At 40.6% G+C, this 19,171-nt stretch overlaps 2 protein-coding genes and 1 pseudogene across 3 annotated transcripts; 1 reads left to right on the top strand and 2 right to left on the bottom strand.

The window, feature by feature from the left end:
• Positions 1 to 2,404: 2,404 nt before the first annotated feature.
• On the top strand, positions 2,405 to 3,244 carry LOC148734213 (uncharacterized). The gene has a single exon (XM_088754955.1). The coding sequence runs from the start codon at positions 2,603 to 2,605 to the stop codon at positions 3,185 to 3,187; it is 585 nt and encodes a 194-aa protein (XP_088611081.1). The 5' UTR covers positions 2,405 to 2,602; the 3' UTR covers positions 3,188 to 3,244.
• A 5,314-nt stretch (positions 3,245 to 8,558) lies between these two features.
• LOC148734211 (uncharacterized) lies at positions 8,559 to 18,075 on the bottom strand (annotated as a pseudogene). Its single transcript, XR_015999184.1, has 2 exons — positions 17,899 to 18,075; positions 8,559 to 10,463 (listed from the first exon to the last, which is right to left on the bottom strand). The product of XR_015999184.1 is annotated as an uncharacterized LOC148734211 (transcript).
• LOC148734212 (uncharacterized) lies at positions 15,100 to 16,867 on the bottom strand. The gene is made up of 2 exons (XM_088752738.1): positions 16,858 to 16,867; positions 15,100 to 16,238 (listed from the first exon to the last, which is right to left on the bottom strand). The coding sequence occupies exons 1-2, from the start codon at positions 16,865 to 16,867 to the stop codon at positions 15,100 to 15,102; spliced, it is 1,149 nt and encodes a 382-aa protein (XP_088608864.1).
• Positions 18,076 to 19,171: the final 1,096 nt, after the last annotated feature.

Genomic DNA, 19,171 nt, shown 5'->3' with positions numbered 1-19,171 from the left:
ATAAAATGGCATTTTTTTTCCGTTCTTTCTATTGCCTCTATTCTGTGGAAACAGTATTAATGAAAAGCGGTCAACCTGTATTAGGCGGTAATCCGGCCATTCTCCGTATGTGATCGCTAAATACGGGTTGGACTATACTAATGAAAGACGGAAATCAACAGATTTTGACCAAAAATAGCGTATAGATATTTCAAAACCATTTACTCCAATTCACATGGCAAGCTACAGTGGTGGAAAGCCACTGGGTGACAATGTGCTTGTCGCAATATCCTATGAAACGCTTCTGTTGCTTCATTAAATTACTCCTATGATTTATTCTTGAAAGATTTCTTTTCACATCAACGATAACCAGGCAGCTCTGTAGATTCTAAATACCAATTCCTGAAGGATAAAAATTTTCACCAAAAGAAATTCTTTCCTGGTGTACTTTCATCACATGAAACTAGTTATGGAAAACATCATTACGTAATCAAGGTATTGCATAATCCTTGAAAGGTAGATCCATTAGTTTATTTGTCCTTACGAAGCAGAGAATGAAAAGAACTGAGCGTTGACTAATCTCGTGATGTATCTTTTTCCTTTTTTTAGTCTGAAAAACAGGTTTGAACAAAATTCGGAGAAATGCTAAGGGAAGTCGGGAAAATGATCATCTATATAAGACTCGTATCAGTGGCCATTTAAGAATCTCTGAGATACCTGTGACTCTTGCACAATGTTTACATACATTTGGACGTCAAACTGATAATGCTTGAGTGCTTAATGTTGAGTGGTTTGGGAAAGAAACACCTTGCGATGTCAGTTTATGTCAGACTTGTTTGTGGTTCAGATATATCCTACATTACTCAGCAAGCATAGAGACAAGGTAAAAGCGATTGTGGGTAGAATTTGCTCAGCTGGTTTGCAACGTGTGAATCCCTGACCTGAAAAAAGCATCAGTTATTAATTTGTATTGACTTTCCGCCAGTGAAACTGGTGATATCAAATTTGTTTTAGTCATGACTTCAAAAGGTCGATCTTGTAAATCATGTAAACTGGGGAGGCGTAACTGATGCTAAAACTAAAATAACATTCCATACGAATCCCTTTTCTTTCCGTATGTCAAACGCAAGATTCGGAGGTGACGTAACTCACAGTCTAAAGTCCACGGATTAAATTAAGAACAAGATATTACCCTTGCTCTCGATCTTGTCCCATTAGACTCACTGAGGAATGCGTTAGAGTATCTTAAGGGTGGAATCTTAGACGGCACCTTAATTACGACGAAGATATAACAGAGCTAAAAAAAAAACTCTCTTATATCTTGGATTACTAATCCATGCTGTTAAGTCAAATATTGAGCAATTTAATCTCAAAAGCCTTAAGCAGTGTTTGACAAGCTGATCTCAATCTGGCTAAAACATTTTGACTAAAAATACACACCTGGGAAATTGAAAAAAAAAAAGCAAATGGGAGAGTAGTAAACACTTTGAAGTGCTTAATGTAGTTTATAATTATCGACATTAAATCATTTGGTTCAACTTTTCCTTTGGAAATCATAAAGAACTTTACCAAATAGAAAGAGCATTTAAGGTGGCTCGTACCGGTTTTCATCTTTTTGATGGTTTGTAACTTTGAAAGAATACAACAGAAAGACTGACCAAGGCCAGTTGAGCACTTTTGCGGGGTTGAATTACATAATCATTGGTTATCCAAAAATAAGTGTCATTTCGTCACTAGCAGTTTGCATGGCAACGCTTTCATAGGCTTATTCAGACGCATTTTTTAGCTTGTGGCTTAAATAATTCGAAAACTAACCCGGTGACCCCCTGATTTTTTTCAGTGATTGCTTTTGGCACTTGAAAAGGAAAATGCACAAAGATTTTTAAAAAATTCTACGGAGCGGAGTTTCACAAATTTCGCAAATTTCGCAAATTTCCTTCCGTAGAATTTTCTAGTTTTTTTTCTGATGTTTCCTTTCGACGTTATTATCATATTGGAACAATAAAAAGAAGGGGTCACCGGACTTGTTTTCGTGCAATAGCTTTCGTGAGTTTAGCAATTTCCACGCGCGCTCTCGCGCATTTAAAAATCTGGATTCTATAAGATCGACATTTGCTCATGATCTGTTTTAGCTACCGCTGACAATTGCGTGTGCTCGCGCGAGCACCTATGATCTGATGTTTACAGACGTTTACTGCTAAGAAAATCATTAAACAGCCGTTAAAGACAGCCTCCCGAGCTCATCTTAAAAATCCTACACATGACTTCTGGCTATATCATATTATTTTCCTTGAAGTTTCAAAGTCTTCTTCCACTTAAGGTAGATTATCCTTCACTTGAGTTCTCCTTTTTTCGCCGTCGCAAGATTTCATATCGGTTGAATATTTCTTTTAAATGTGAAGTGAAGCAACCTTCAAAGGTCAACAAAGGTACCACCCAAGGAAGTGTCAGCGGGCCGCACTTGTTCAATGTCTTTCTCAGTGATTTAGAGATACACTTGGACAATAAGAGCGTGCTGGTAAAATATGCAGATGATACAACCATTATCTCGCCTGTGATAGATGATAATGATAATTCTATCGCACTGATTAATCAGTTTTCCCAGTGGTCTAGAAGTAATGGTATGTGTAGCAATCCATCTAAGTGCAAGGAAATCATTTTCCGCAAGAAAGGTTGTACAATAGAGTTTCCGATTGTGTCTGGAATACCACAGACAAAAGAGCTCACTATTTTAGGGGTAACATTTCAGGAAGATAGTAGGTTTATAACACATATTCGGGAAAAACTAATCAAAGCAAACAAGGGCCTGTTCATTTTAAGATCTTTAAGGAAAGAAGGGTACAATCAGGCCGAAGTAGACCATCTGTTTCTAAATCTGGTTCTACCAAATATATTATACGGGCTGTCCGTATTTGGCGCTGTAAATTCCGAATTAACAACAATCCAATGTTTTTTAGATCGATGTTATAAGCACAAGTATACAACCGACCACATTAATGTTTATGAATTGTTAGATCAACAGGACACACGTACCTTCAAGAATGTTTTTAATAATACAATACACCCTTTAAGAGCTATAATGCCAAAAAAGAAATCAACCAAGTACAATCTGAGGAAAGAGACAAGTCACCATCCTAAAATAAACACTGATAGGTTCAAAAACACGTTTGTCAATCGCTTAATTTTTAAACATAATCTAGTCTTATAATTTTTATCTTGATTTTCTCTGTAATTTATACATATAGCTTCTTTTAATGTTGTAACATAGGATATGTGATTATTTATCTTATGACTTAATAAAGATTCAATTCAATTCAAATTCAATTCAATTCACTTCTCCGAAAATCGTCTTCGTTATCTTAGTTTCTATCTCCTGCATTCACAGTGGCCGCTCAACACATCAAATGCAAGCTCTTAGGTAAACTTCTCACAAAAGTAGAAAAAATTCCCCGCGCCGCCATCTTTGTTTTGAATTTTCATCTTTTGATCTCGCGCTTTTTTCCCACGTTTTTCTCGCGCGCGTCACGCAAGAGTGACCTGTTCCCCGCGCGAGGAAACTGGTACGAGCCACCTTAAGAAAAGCAAGAAGGTAAGTGTTTGTCAGTTATTACCATGTGGTAAATCTTCATTGAATGTTCACAAAGATCTAGTCGTTTCCGTTCTTTGAAATAGCTAGAGCAAAAGCAGGTACTGATAGATAGCGCGCCGTATCTAAATAGTGTAAAAAAAATTTACTCCCGTTTTCATTCCTTGGATTGGTCAGATCAAAAACACGGCGTTATGAAAAATAGGAAGACAGAGTTTAATGCAAACTTGCTTTCTTTTTTTCTTGTAAATAAGAGGAATTATTTCTAGTGTATTGAATCGCTTACCTTTTCACCAACTATATAATGTATACAATACAAACTGAGGGGCAAATAACATATAACAGTTAACAGTCTGCAAAGTTTGGTATTTTGAACAAAATCCCCCCCCCCCCTGTACTAATTGTACCCGAAAGTTAAACACTGAAGACTTGTGGGAAAACGCACGCCTCCAAAGCGGTTATTATTCCCACCAAATTGACAAAAAGGATGAAAACCAAACATATGGGATACTCACAGGATTTTTACTCATATATATATACAAAGGCTCAAAAAAATGCAGACAAGCTAAAATAACGCATCCGGCCTCACCGTATTGTTCTCACTTATTAGTCACGCATTAAAAGTCCGTCTCCGACAGACTAGGTGATCGATTCCGAGAACACCTTCGCAACTTATAAAGGAATGACAAGGGGGCATCAAAACCAGTCGCTAGACACCTAAGTCTCCCCAATCATCCTACGTAACATATGGCAGTCTGTGGCCTTTCCTTACTTTTAGTTTGTTCTGAAAGCTGCAAAGCTATAGCGAGGAAGTTTAATTTTCAAATCGGCACTCTTAATCCCCACGGTATCAACGAACGCTTTTCATTCAACCAGTTTAAACTTGTTTTTCTCCTTACCATGTTCTGACCAACAGCGCAGCTAAGTGTCATGCATATAAACAGACACAAAATCCAAAAGAAGAACAATTTTGTGAATCAAATGCACTCATCGTAAAATTTTTATAATTGTATAAATTTCATTGCAAAAACAACCTCTCTATATTTCTCATCTAAGTATTTCTCCTACTGCTACTACTGTTGTTGTTGTTGTTGTTGTTTTAAGATAGAATTAATGTTTTGTCATAATTCGTGTCGTGAAGACTTAATTGTTAGCCGTTACAGCTTTCTCATTTTTAATTCTCCTCTTTTACAATTACATCTTGGAATATAACTTGCAGCCATATGTACTTATTGAATGGAACGGTTCAATAAGTATTTTATCATAGTACCACTGAATAAGTCTTAAAAATTCGAAAAGTTTGTTTTGACGTAGTCTGGCACGCGATGGAAAACCACCAAAAAACTTTTCCTTAATTTTTTCGAGTCGGATGAAGAAATTCACAATTCATCGAAAAACGTGACGCATTTTCTCATTTTTGTTCACTGCTATCAATCATGTTTTGCGCAACAGAAGATGACGGGTCTCTGTCTTTTTGCAACAAAGCCGTACCATTGACGGCTTTCGGATTATATGATAACTTTCTATTTCTCATCTTCGCGGCAGTGATCTAAATGTTTCTGTTTTTCATGGATTTTTTCCATATCATTTACTTTTCAATTAAAACTGTTGACGTAAAATAATTATTACAGGAATGCTTGTTCACCAAGCTTCGCGATGATACAGCTATCCGAGTTTCATGGAATGGAGCCCTTCGCGTGCATGGCTGCACAGGATGTTGCAAACGCTGGTATTTCACTTTCAACGGTGCTGAATGCTCGGGTCCCTTGCCAATTGATGGTTTTGTGTACCTGGGTGGAGTGTCAAAGCACGCAGATCCCCATCGTATCCGCCATATCGAGGGACACTGTACAAACGTTCATAAAGGCAAAGTGCGGGTGGGATTCTGTGTCGGTGATTGTAAAGGTTATGGAGACGCAGACGCTTACAGTGGCTGGAATTCAGCGTCCCGCATCTATGTTGCAGAAGTTCCAAAACCTCAGGAGTACTGATTCCAAAGCAATAGAAACTAGCCACTTGATTAAGGGAAGAGAATTCTCGAAATCTCTAAAGTCATTGCAGTTGCTGAACAAAATGTCAAATAATCAAAAAAGTTAAAAAAAAATTTTTTTCTTTCAGTTTTGTTTTTTTTCAGGGAAAAGGTAAATATTATTCGCCATTACCTTTATTTAACAACGCATAAGCTTTACCTCTTAAGCCCAAGCTAGAGGATAACGAATTTTTGCCGCGCAGTTTTTCTATCGTTTTCCGTTTGTTTTTCAGCCCTATTAGTTGATATTAAACGCAAAATTTTTGCTTTAAGACCACAAATTTTTTTTCACTTTGATTGTCACGGCAGAATAACGCGCTCTGTTCAGTCACTTTCTTATTTGATTTTTATGGTGTTTTTTTGTGGTGTTTGGGATTTTTATACTGTGTTTCCTTTTCTCCGCTTCATCAAAACTATACGAAAATTCTCGAACATGATTGGTTTATCGCGAGACAGTGCACGCGTCACGCTTGTAATGAGCAGTTGACGAGTCACACCCGAGGAATAGGCCTTTTGCAACACCATACTGGAGAGCAAGCACTCCAGTGATCTCAGACAAAATAGAGATCACAGAGGTCTGCATTCAAATAAAGAATACAGCGGATAACAAGTTAAAGGTATCCCAATTCGAGAAATCTTGTAAGTTTTAATCAACAGCTTCCTTGGAGTGTATCAGCGAAAAACGAATTCTGGTGTGATTTTGCTGCTGATACACTCCAGGGAAGCTATTAATTACTTCTTACTGGATTTCTCGAATTGGGATACCTTTTGACCTGTTATCAAATGTATTCTTTGTTTGAATGCAGACCTCTGTGACCTCTATATTGTCTGAGATCACTGAAGTGCTTGCTCTCCAGTATGGCGTTGCTATACGGTATCTAAGCACGTGATCTCTGACTGCAAAAGGCCTATTGGACAGTACGCGTCGTGTATGCGCGCTGTTGTTGTGTATTTCGCCGAGTTAACCATTTTTATGATTTTATGAAAACGTATAACTGATGGCTAGTTTGTTTCTCAAATGCTGTCATAGTTGTGATCTATTGGCAACAGGACTTTGTGGCGTCCAATTCTTTCGGGAGTGGTCGTTCGCCACTAAGTGGTCGTCTGATTTTGTTACTCACTCGTATGATTATTATACGTTATCGCATGATTTCGAGCGCAATTTGGGATAACTCAACACAAGTAAATTCTTCAAAGGCAAATTGCACAAGCCCAAAAGGCGAGTACAACTTTTTGTCTTTGAAAAACGTACGAGTGTTGATTTATTCCAAAATTACACGAGAAAGACTTGTGTGATTGTTTTTCAAAAATAAAGTTGGAAAAATTGACTCTGTTTTCCCCTAACAGCACTTGGTGCGACCGCTTGCCTTCGTATTGTTGCTGGAGTCGACGGGGTTTCCCGCATGAGTTCGCCTCGAGCTTTTAAACTTTCCGTCAGGAATAACTGACTACTTGTATTCGTTCTCAGTTAGGCTTTACTCAAGAGCGGTAACTGGTAAACGAAGGCAATCAAGTCCTTAAACTCCGAGAGAAGTTTGTTCAGGGCCTCCGGTTCCTTCGTTACTTCTACGCCAGTTTGCTTTCCTTTTGCTTTCGCGACTTTCCTGCCAGTCAATTTGATTTCAACTATCTGCACTGTTTGGGATAAATTGACACGTCCTTAACCAATGAGCAAGCTGAAATTTTTGCATGCATATTATAAGAGACCGAGTCCTATTTGCATTACTCCATTTTGTTACTCTAGTATCTCGTACACTGGTTCTTTCCGTTGCTGCTTGCTTGTACGTTGGTATCATGTGCACTTTTTCTATCACGTCTGTTTGATTGTTACGTTAGCATCTCGTGCACTGTTTCCTTCCTTTTCTCTTTGTTTGTTACGTTAGTATCTCGTGCTCTGTTTTTCCTTTTTCTCTTTGTTTATGTTTGCATCTCGTGTACTGTTTCTGTCCATACCTGTTTGACTGTTACGTAAGCATCTCGCGCACTGTTTCCCTTCCTTTTCTCTTTGTTTGTTACGTTAGCATCTCGTACACGGTTTTCTCTTTTTCTCTGTGTTTATTATGTTAATGTCTCGTGGACTGCTGTTTCTATCCATACCTGTGAGACTGTTACACTAATACCTCACAAACTGTTTCTTCCTTTTCTGTTTATTTGTCGAGTTAGTATCTCATACACGGGTTTTATTTATTTACTTATTTATTACACTGTCATCGCACGCACTATTTGTCAAGGATTGTGAGGATCAAGGTATCTATGTATAAATTTTACTAACTCGTTCATCAGTATGAGAGAAACTTTTCATTGTACTGAGGTTGTTTTGGCAGTTTGGCCGTGATTAATTAATAAATTTTATTTTTATTGAGGGATGGCCTCAGCAGATAGATTACACCAAAAGTGAATTTATGGACCTTTTACCAGGAAAGGGAAAAGTGGCCGCTGTAGGGAGCTAGATTCAAGTGCATTATAGTACTGAACCTAAAACTAAAAAAAAAAGTCTTCCTTCATGATATAAATGCAAAAAATCTCATCACTTGGGTCAACACCTCGTTGAATATCCAAAAAATATTTCGCAGCAAATTGGGCGATGGGAAGATAGCTTTCGTTTGTTCACGCCTGGACAACCGCTATATAATCCAGGAGTAGAGAACGCATGAGCAGGTCGTCAACAACTCGGAGTTATCTGAATTTCCAGTGACTAGTATCTTTTACACAGCAAGAGGAGATCGATCGAGAGAGCAATTTGTGGAGTGAGGTTTCAGGTATGTCCCTGTTATGTCTGTCTTACAGTCAGGCTTTCTTTGCCTCCTGTAAAGTAGCGACATCAAACAAACGTTCAACCTTAAAAATTGTCTGAAGTTAGCTCGAAATGATTCTGCTAAAATTTGACACTAATTCTTTGTCGGTGCCTAAATTTTTCGGTTTCTTTCCTCAGAAAAGTTAACAGAAAAATACTCGATCACTTCTAAAAAAAAGTTCTGAATTTACATTTTATTTACGGTTACCATAGCACCGCTCCTTCCTCTGAAAACTCAACAAACAGTCCGGTGAACCCCTTTTTCTTTGTTGGATCGCAATCGAGATTCCATATCGAGTTTTTGACATAAAGCCTTTTGCAAAGTTTAACAAAATTCTGTACTGCTGATGCAGGGCCATCTTATAAGGCTACATCATACATTTTTATTATTGAAGGTTGCTCCGTATCTTCAAAGAATCTATAGCGAGGTAATTTTGTGCCACACCTCAACACCGACTGTGCATATACTTCACATTTGAAACGAAGACATGATCACAAGTCAAATGTATAGAAACCAGAGCGAGCCTTTCTATTGCTACATCACTGTCGGTTAACTACTCGTAAAATATTGACACACCCAACTGCGCTTGCAAAAAGAATTAATAAGCGCTTTTGAAGGAAACTTGATTCCAAATCCACTGAGCGGGAGAAAAGTGATAAATCTTCTATTTCCTTTTTCAGCTTCTATAGAAATGTTTTTGGACAGTCATTCAGAGGCAACCTGTGTGGCCCTTAGAAACATACTTTATTAGATCCCACTCTCTGGCTAGAGTAATAACCACACTTTCCACAGAACTACAATAATGAAACTTAAGAATCTCCAAAAAAATCTATGTAAATCTGATCTATTAAGTGTCAATGATGAACGCCGCTACTTCATCAGTCCTCAGGAAATGTCAGCGTCGTGAAATAATCATCGTATGTCTCAGCTTTACGAATCACCTCATAGCAATCATCAGCCACACGCAAAATTTCTGCGTGTCTTAATATCCCGTTAAAATTGAAACTCAGTGCACGGCCGTACGCTCCTACGCTGTGAATGATAGTTGTACGCGCCAAGCAGAGGTGGCAACAGGATGTCTACAATGGAAGCATCCACGCCTAGGAAACGTTTGTACGTGTCCTTCATGTTTATTACACGTGAAACTAACCAGCCACAGTCACCAGTTAACAATCCTCCACATTCGTACTTGATCTGTAGCGGGTGAAGATCACTTTGCGGCAACACAATTTGTTCGTACAAATGTTTCACACGGAGCCCGAGATCTTTCAGGTCGACAGGTTTCTCTTCGGGATGATTATTCACACCGATGCCACCACCCAAGTTGACAAACTCAACTGCGATTCCTGTCTCCTTCTTGATTTCCACTGCCAGTGAAAACATCATCCGAGCAATCTCGGCCAGATCCATGGCATTCAGAGAATGTGACACGATCATGGTGTGTAGACCGAAGCGTTCCACACCGTATGCCTTGCATTTCTTGAAGGCGGAGAACAACTGGGCTTTCGTCAGGCCAAACTTCGCCTCAGCAGGATCGCCGACACGCGTGTTGAATAAAATCTTGTGATGAGGACCTGGATTGTACCTGAATGCAACCACTTTGGGCATCTTTCCTTCTAACGCCTTCTTTAGGTTGTCGATTTGGGAAAAGTCGTCCAAGTTGACAATGGCTCCCAGGTCAACCGCCTTTCGGTAGGCATCAAATGCGGTGTTATTGGATGTAAACATGATGTCTTCGCCTTCAATTCCCAGTTTTTCACAGAGAATAAGTTCTGTCAGTGAGCTGCAATCCATTCCCATCCTACATTCCTCGTGCAGCATCTTCAAAATTATTGGGGTCGGCGTCGCTTTTACAGCAAAGTGATTCTTAAAACTCGATCCGGTCATCAATCGCACCCAAGCAAAGCTGTCGTTGAAGACCTTGGTTGCAGTCAGTATTTTCTCTTTGTCGTAGAGATAAAACGGGGTTTTATACTGAGAGGCCACTTTTCTGAGCTCGACCTCGCTGCAGGGCAAAGGTTTCTTACTCAGCTCTCCGATCTCATTGCTAAGGTTTTCCATCTCTGAGTCAAGTCTACATGGACAAGAAAGGTACACGTTAATTTGACATATATATAATCATGTAATATTTTACAACTTTTCATCCCATGTTGAGAGGTCAATTATTAGAAATGAAAGGTCTTAAGTTTGTTGGGACTTTAAAAATTACTTTTTGGAAAATGAAGAGTTGGCGAGGATGAATTTCAAACCGCATTTTTAAATTCATACTCGAAAACTGTGATTAATGACTGTAAATGTTCCTTTTCAAGTTAGAATTTGCTATTCTCGGGTTGATACACGCGCATGCGTTAAACACCAAACCAATATACCATAGTTTCTTGGTTATAAGGCGCACTCGGTTAAAAGACGCACCCCAAACTTGGCAACTTAGTCAAGCTAAGTTCCCAAACTGAAAATTACGTGAAAATACTCGGTTATAAGGCGCACCAAAAGGTTGAGAGCTAACAAAAGGTGTGATGGATCTGAAAAAGTTTCATGGTTGCTCTGGCGATGAAAGCAAACGGCGAAAAACTCTCACCGAAAGTCGGCATCAAAGGTGATCGACAGCTGAATATCAACACGCCACTGAGAAAGTTTCACGGTTGCTCTCATTATCAACACGCCACCGAGAAAGTTTCACGGTTGCTCTGGTGATGAAAGCAAATGGCGAAAAACTCTCACCGAAAGTCATCTTCAAAGGTGTTCAACAGCTGAATATCAACACGCCACCGAGAATGCAAGTTTCTGTGCACAAAAAAGGCTGAATGGACGAAGAAGGTAGGTTTTATCTCCACGTCGTTTATTCAGAGAAGGAACTATTCGAGCGCGCGACAGAAACACAATTTTTGGAATTTAAAACGAGGTTCGAACGATTGTCTTGTTGTCATGGATATCATGTCACTGAACTTGTGCTATTAAAAACGTATGCGAATTTCCGGTTGTTTGCTTTTATATGGAAGTCGATTAGTGTTCTAAAGAAGTATTCCTTTATAATTCATAAGAATAAAGGATAGGATTCTACACAATCTTCGCTACACCTCAGACTGTAATGTATTTACTGCACGCTGGAATGTTATTTCACGAAGCGGTTTATTGATTTTAGCACAAAGAAGAGAATTGAAACAAAGAATGCTTTTGAAAAAGATTTCTTCAAACTTATGAATAACGGTGTACTTTTGGAAAAACAATGGAAAATTTGCGAAAGCGCGTGGACGTGAAACTAATCACAAACAAAAATATGCTCGCAAAGTATTGCCCGAAACCGACAAACATTGGAAGTAAAATCTTTGGTGAGAATCTTGTGGCTCCTCATAAGATCAAAGAAACGCTCGCTTTCAACAGACCGGCATATGCTGGGATGTGTATCCCTCGATTTGAGCAAGACGTTGGTGTATGATTTTTATTTTAATTACATACACCTTTAGTTGTTCGTTACTGTAACGTGTTCGCTAAGACAGACAGTGAAACACCAGAGAGTTGGTTATAACACAACATTTAATCTTGTAAGCCGAGTGCACATCAAGCGAGGCGAACGAATACATCCGGGAACTCAGATGTAAGGTAAACTGTATAAATTAAATCGACATACATAAATTAACATCGTTACATCTTCCCCCGTTATTCAAAGAGGAAAGAATAAACAAGGAAAGAAAACTAAATCCTTTGTTAGAGTCATTGTTCGGAGAATATAAACAACATAGGTAAGTGTCAGCATGTATAGTCACGGAGGTATGCTGGTCTACGTAGGACTCTTCCCCGAGCGCTACGTCTTTCTGGACTCGTTACGTCATCAGCTGGAGGATTCGGTGTTGCTTGTGGCTTGACCATCTCTTGGGGGTTTGATTAAACGACTGGTGGTACCTGTTCCACTTTGGTCAGGGGCAGGGGACCATGACCTGAGTTAGGTATCTCTATGTCAAGAGGTGATTGTTTAGGGAGTTCGGCTGTGAGACGCAGGTGTCGGCGGTTCCTACGATACACCCGTCCGTCGTCAGTAGTAACTTGGTATGAGCGTATACCAACTTGTTTGGCAACCGTTGCTTGGGTCCATTGTTGTTTATATTTGGGTGGATGGATACGTACGGTGCTCCCTGGCTGAAGTGGCTGGAGTTCTTTGGTGCCATTGTTGTAATAGAAGGCTTGTTTATTCTTCTGGGCCTGAAGAAGCTGGGAAGTGGTGTCAAATTCAGGTTGTGCTAGTAGTCGCCCAGAGGTAGGTAGGAGGGTTTTGGTACGGCGGCCAAAGAGGCGCTGAGCTGGAGACGCTCCTAGCCCTTCTGTGGGGGTGTTGCGAAAGTCAAGGAATCCCAAGTAGGGATCACTGCCAGCCTCTGAGGCTTTGAGCATGATTCGCTGCACAGTCTTCACCTCGTTTTCCGCCTTGCCATTTGACTGCGGGTAGGTGGGGGAGCTTGTTACATGATCAAACTCGTATAAATCTTTGAACGTCTGAAATTCCTGTGAGCTGAATTGGGGGCCATTGTCGCTTACTATCTTGTCCGGAATTCCATGTCTTGCCATATGAGGCTTGAGCTTTTCAATTACTTCTTTTGATGTCTTCCTCGCAAGTTTGTCCACTTCAAAGAAATTTGAGTAATAATCAGTGGTGACAAGGTAATCCTGGCCCTGGAGCTCAAAGAGATCAACGGCAAGGACCTGCCACGGTCTTGATGGTACTGGGTGTGAGATCATGGGCTCCCTCTGCTGCCCTTGGTGGTATGAATTGCAGACTTGGCAGTTGGAGACATGTTCTTCAATCTCTTTGTTCATACCAGGCCAGTAGAACGCTTCCCGTGCCCGTCTTAGGCATGCTTGTATTCCCAGATGACTGGAGTGTAGCTTTCTTTTGAGTTCAGCTCTCATCTGAAACGGTATGACAACACGGTCTCCTTTGAAAATGACTCCATTTTGGAGAGCAAGTTCTTCTTTGAACGGAAAGTAGTCTTGAACTTCCAGTGGGAGATAGAGCTTACTTTCTGGCCAGCCTTGTTTGATGACGCAAGCAAGGGTCTTGAGGATAGCTTCTTCTTGTGTAAGGTTTTGGATTTGGCGAAGAGTTTCGTCTTTGACCGGAAGATACTGTAGCATGTTCACTTGCTCTGCTTCTATCTCTGTTGGAGATCTAGTATCTGAGACTGTCATGACATCTTCCTGATCCTCAGTAGCTTCGTTAGGCGTCAGATACGCGCGACTCAGGGAATCAGCCATAAGAAGGGAGGTTCCCTTTTTGTAGGATACTTCAAACTCGTAGCGTTGGAGTCTAAGGAGCATTCGTTGTAGCCTTTTGGGTGCGTTCAGGAGGCTTTCCTTGAAGATTGCCTCCAAGGGCTTGTGATCAGATTCGACCAGCACTTTCCTTCCATACAGGTAGGCTTCAAACTTCTCCATTCCGAATACTATGGCCAGTAACTCTTTTTCGATTTGCGCATACTGGACTTCTGTGGGGGTCAGGGACCTGGATGCATATGCGACCGGATGTCCGTCTTGCATGAGACATGCTCCTAGGCCATGCATAGAGGCATCACATTGTAGTGTGGGTGTGGCACTTGGGTCAAAGTATTTTAGGACTGGAGTCGTAGAAAGGATCTTCTTTGTCTCATCCAGGGCTGCACCATGAACCTGTTCATCCCATTGGAACTCGTTCTCGTTTTTGGTGGGCTCGCGTAGAGGAGTCGTGACCTCTGAAAGTCTTGGAGCAAACTTTTGCAGGTAGTTAGTCATCCCTAAGAGACGTTGGATGCTCTGTTTGTCAGTCGGTGCTGGCATCTCTTTGATTGCCTTGACTTTTTCAGGGTCAGGTTGTAGCCCATCTGCAGAGAGCATGTGGCCCATGTAGGCCACTTCCTTAAGCCTAAGCTGCAGTTTTCCCCTGTTTAGCTTCACACCTTTTTCTCGGCATCGTTGGAGGAGAGCAGTAAGCTTGTCGTCGTGGTCTTTTTCTGCTTCATCATCGTTAGCTCCACATCCAAATACGAGGATGTCATCAGCGATCGCCTTGCATCCATTTAGCCCTGCTAATGCCTGATCCAGTCTTCGCTGGAATTCTTCAGTGGCCGGTGAGATCCCAAATGGCATTCGAAGCCATCTGTATCTTCTCCATGGAGTGCCAAATGTGGTTGCGTAACTACTTTCCTCGTCTAAGGACACGTGCCAAAACCCATTTTTAGCGTCTAACACAGTAAAGCATCTTGCGTTTGAGAGCTCAGGAAGGACATCCTCGATTGTCGGCAGAGAGTAGTGATTCCGTTTGAGGGCTCGGTTAAGTGGTTTGGGATCAACACACAGTCGAACATTGCCATTCTTCTTCATGGTGACGACAGTTGCTGATATCCAAGGGGTAGGGACATTTACTGGCGTGATGATATTAAGGTCTTCCAAGCGATTCATCTCCTCTTTTAGCTTTTCTTTAATGGCGATCGGCACCTTTCTTGTTGGGAGTTGGACTGGTGGTACGTTCGGGTCAATTTCCAGGTGGAGGTCACCTTCTAACTTTCCTTCTCCTCTGAATACATCGGCATATTCTTCGAGAATAGATTCCGTCGTAAGTGGTGTTTTGCTCTGCGATGGTTCTTCCGCTTGAAGAGCCATAATGTTTTGTCGGACCACAGATATGAGTTGCATTTGTTCACTGGCTCGTAAACCAAGCAGCGGCTTCCCTTTCCCCTTTACGACTACGAATCCACGCTATATTTTTTTCCATTTCTGGGGTTCACAGCTTGAACACGTTTCATGCCAATTGGCTTTTCCTCCGTTTTGTTGTACATAACAAGAGTTACTTCTGTATTGTCCAGCAGGGGTAGGCTGTCTTCACCATATACTTCTTTGAAGGATTCTTCGGGTAAGATGTTCACTGTGGCACCAGTGTCCAGTTGGAATGGGACTTGGTGACCATTTAACAGCATTACCGCAAGCAGTTTGTCTTTATGATAAGGCTTTTCCACAGCACAGACTTGTTTCTTGACGTCGACACAAGTAACATATTCATCCAAGTCAGAATCTTCCACTGCATGCACTGGCCTGCGGACATGTCTTGGTGTGGGGCGTTTAGAGGACGTGGCCAAAGCGGATGGAGACAGTTTGGTTTTGCAGGCCACCGCAAAGTGGTTTTGAATTCCACATTTAGAGCATGTCTTACCCCATGCAGGACATTTAAGCTTGTTCCAAACATGTGTTTTGGCGCAGAACTTGCAGCGGATTTCTCTCTCTCTTATGGGGGGCGGAGGTGTCTTCTCGTTGGCCTGACTAATAGCGCTGACTTCCTCCTGATGAATCTCTTTCAGTTGTTGGCTTGCGGTCTCATATGATCTACAGATGTCAATGCATTCTTTCAGTGTGAGTTTGGAGACTTGTAGAAGCTTCTTGCGTGCTTGATAATCTCTTACTCCAATGACAATTCTGTCTCTTATTAGACTGTTTTCTAAAACTCCGAAGTTACATGTCTTAGCCAACGTGCACAGTGCCGTGACGTAAGCATCCAGAGATTCGTTAGGCTCCTGGTCCCTTTTGTTAAATCGATATCTCTCGTATATTTCGTTTGTCTCTCCTATGCAATAATACTGTAGCTTTTGGAGAACAACATCAATGTCCTCCTTATCAGCTTCATCTGCAAATTCTAAGCCTTCGTACACATCTAGAGCATCTGAGCCAATACACGTTAGTAGTGTGGCAGTCCTCAGATATTTGTTTGCGGTAGGGTTTTCAGGATCTTTTAAACGTGCAGCAATTTCATAGTTATTCCAGGCACGGTGGAATTTCTTCCAATTCGTCCAATTATTGATTTCGGTAAAAGCACCAAGTTGGGGTTGCCATCCTCAAAAACGAAGTTCGTCCTACTGTTCAAAAAAGACCTATTTAGCACCAGAAGTCCAAAAAGAAAAACGTTACAGCATTGCTAGTGACATTTACTCATTAGGAAGAATGCTGAAGGCTGTGTCGTGTTTAATAGGTTTTTATGAAAAGGTGCGGGTGCTTGTGAAAAAGCCACTGACGAAAACCCCGGTGATAGGCCTACCGTTGAAGAATTTTTGCAACAAATCTCTACAATTATAGCATAGGTATTTCGCTAGTTCTTTTTCCCCATCTCGTTGCCATGTTCCCACCAATAACGTAGCTCCATTTTCTGCCTTTAAAAGCACACACAACCCACAATTCCTCTATTCGCTCCGACGAAGGGCTAACGCTCGAAATGTCAGCTTTTGTAATCGTTACGGTGGCCAATTTACCATTTCAACTTTGTTGATATATCCAAACTTTTTCACATGCCATGCGTTCTTGTAAATCTACCCCAACAATTCATTAAAAAGAAACACAAAGAATATTTCATTTGTTTTTTTCTTTCTTTCTTTATGGAATCTCAACTCAAGTGGCATTAAACAAAAATGCTGGATTGTACTGCACTTTTGGGTATGCCACCTTAAAGTACAGCCTACCGAATAACATCATCGAAAGAGTGTAAAAATACAAAAACATCATCGAAAGAGTGTAAAAATACAAAAACGCTGGGTTATACCGCACTTTTGGGTGTGCCACCTTAAAAGTACAGCCTACTGATTAAGATCATCGAAAGAGTGTAAAAATACAAAAATGCTGGGTTATACTGCACTTCTGGGTGTGCCACCTTAAAGTACAGCCTACTGACTAAGATTATCGAAAGAGTGTAAAAATACAAAAATGCTGGGTTATACCGCACTTTTGGGTGTGCCACCTTAAAGTACAGTCTACTGAATAAGATCATCGAGAGAATAAAAATTCAAAAACGCTGGGTTATACCGCACTTTTGGGTGTGTCACCTTAAAGTACAGCCTTCTCAATAAGATCATTGAAAGAACTCTCACAAGAAAGAAACTTTAAGTTCATGGATCTCCTAAGAAAGCCGGGTAACTAGTGCATAGTGTGAAATTGAAAAGGAAGCAAGTACTTACAAATGGTGCCCTTTTTGATACCGCTCTCTTACAAAACATCTGGGCGCTGCACAATATGTTTCTATATATCCTTTGACTTTTGCTGATAAGCCGCATCCACAATTCAACTAAATTAAGCCCCGTTTTGAAATGCTTAAAAGCTGTTTGAAGGAGTTATTCGCATAATGATATGCTTGATCAATCTATAACATATTTAGCTAGTTAATACACGTGGTTTAACTTTGGAAAGCAAGTTTTCATAGCCAATCAGAAAGCAACTTAAAAAGGTGTTGATGGAGCTTGCATCTATAGCTTCGTTACAATATGACTTCGAAAAGCTACCAGGTTTCGTGCCATAAATGCGAAAAACCTTTTAACACAAGCTTCGCTCTGAAAAAGCACTTGGTTAAGGCGCATTCAATTAAAACTTTACCGAAGAGAATAAGCTTTGTGACTGAAGGAATCGAAGCGCCACTTCCAAAACCACAAAGAATAAGCAAGAGGACCGGAACGTATCGCGCTTATAAGACATGGAGAGAAAGTGTGCTGAAAGGAATAAAAAATGCTCACCACCCAAGAGCTCGAGGTAATTTTGAATATCAAAAGTCTATATATGATCTGTTTCACATCTATGTGTGAGCGTCGCACGTAGTCTTGCTGTATTTTGAGGAGCTTGAGGTTGCCATTGACGTTACTTTGTTCTTTAACATACAGCAAAATGCGTAGTTACTAAAAGTTGGAATCACCTGAAACCACCTGAAACCACCAGAAACCACCAATGAAACCACCTGACTGAAATTACCTGAAAATTACATGAGAGCACGCAGACATGAACGCAGAACGCAGACCTCAAACCTCGAATAGCCACGCCTCGAAAAAGGTCTACACAGTGTGTAATTAGCAGATTTATCTCTCTTCCCTTTGTTATCAAACGAGATCACGGAATGCGTAAGCGAAACTGCTATGTAAACATTGGAGTTGAATTCTTATTGACGATATCGCAGTTACGACCCTCCACTGTCGAGCCGTACCAGTCTTGCATAGGTTATGTGTGTGCCTTTTGAGTCAGTCGACGTATCCGCAATCAGTTTTCCTTTGTGTATACAGTGTGTAATTACCAGATTTATCTATCTTTCTTTTGTCATTGATGTTATCAGACGAGATCTTGGAATATCTGTTTTCACGTTAAAGTACTTCTACTATATGTAAAAGTACTACTACTATATGAAATCATTTTTGGTACAATCGTACAAAGCAACTCAGGTGTCTCGTTAACACTGACCTCAAAAACGCAGACAGAAGACCGCACAGCTCAAAAAACGTGTACCCAGTGTGTAATTACAAGATTTATCTCTCTTCCCTTTGTTATCAAACGAGATCTTGGAATGCGTCATGAAACTGAGACTAATTTCATTGTCAGTGACAGTGAGATAACAGATAAAAATAGACGTCAAGTAGAGTAAATTAGCAATGCCTAAGCTTTGCGTCATGCTGAAAATTAAGATACCGATTTGCGATAATGTTTAATTCACGTGGGTTTAGATGGCTTCTGTGGTGGTTTCACGTAATTTCAGATGGTTTCCATGGGGGTCGCAGATGGTTTCCATGGGGGTCGCACATGGTTTCAGGTGGTTTCAGGTGATTCCAACTTTTAGTAACTACGCGGCAAAATGGCATAAACAGGAAATGAATTTCGTTCCAGCTGAGTTCTTCAGACAGTTTCTGGCCGATCTGGGAAAGCCAACAGTATACTCTGTCAAAGACACCAGTCACTGGAGAGCTCCAATATTCCATACAAGTACGAGACGGATTTCTTTCAAGATTTTTGAAATGAAAGTTATTC

Source organism: Stylophora pistillata, chromosome 3, assembly GCF_964205215.1.
Source record: "Stylophora pistillata chromosome 3, jaStyPist1.2, whole genome shotgun sequence".
NCBI classification, from domain to species: domain Eukaryota; kingdom Metazoa; phylum Cnidaria; class Anthozoa; order Scleractinia; family Pocilloporidae; genus Stylophora; species Stylophora pistillata.
Note: the sequence above shows the minus strand (reverse complement) of the source record. Positions and strands in the feature narration are given on the sequence as shown.

Bases quoted from the DNA above. Each gene is read 5' to 3' on its own strand.
- LOC148734213 (XM_088754955.1), top strand. From the start codon at position 2,603: ATGTGTAGCAATCCATCTAAGTGCAAGGAAATCATTTTCCGCAAGAAA.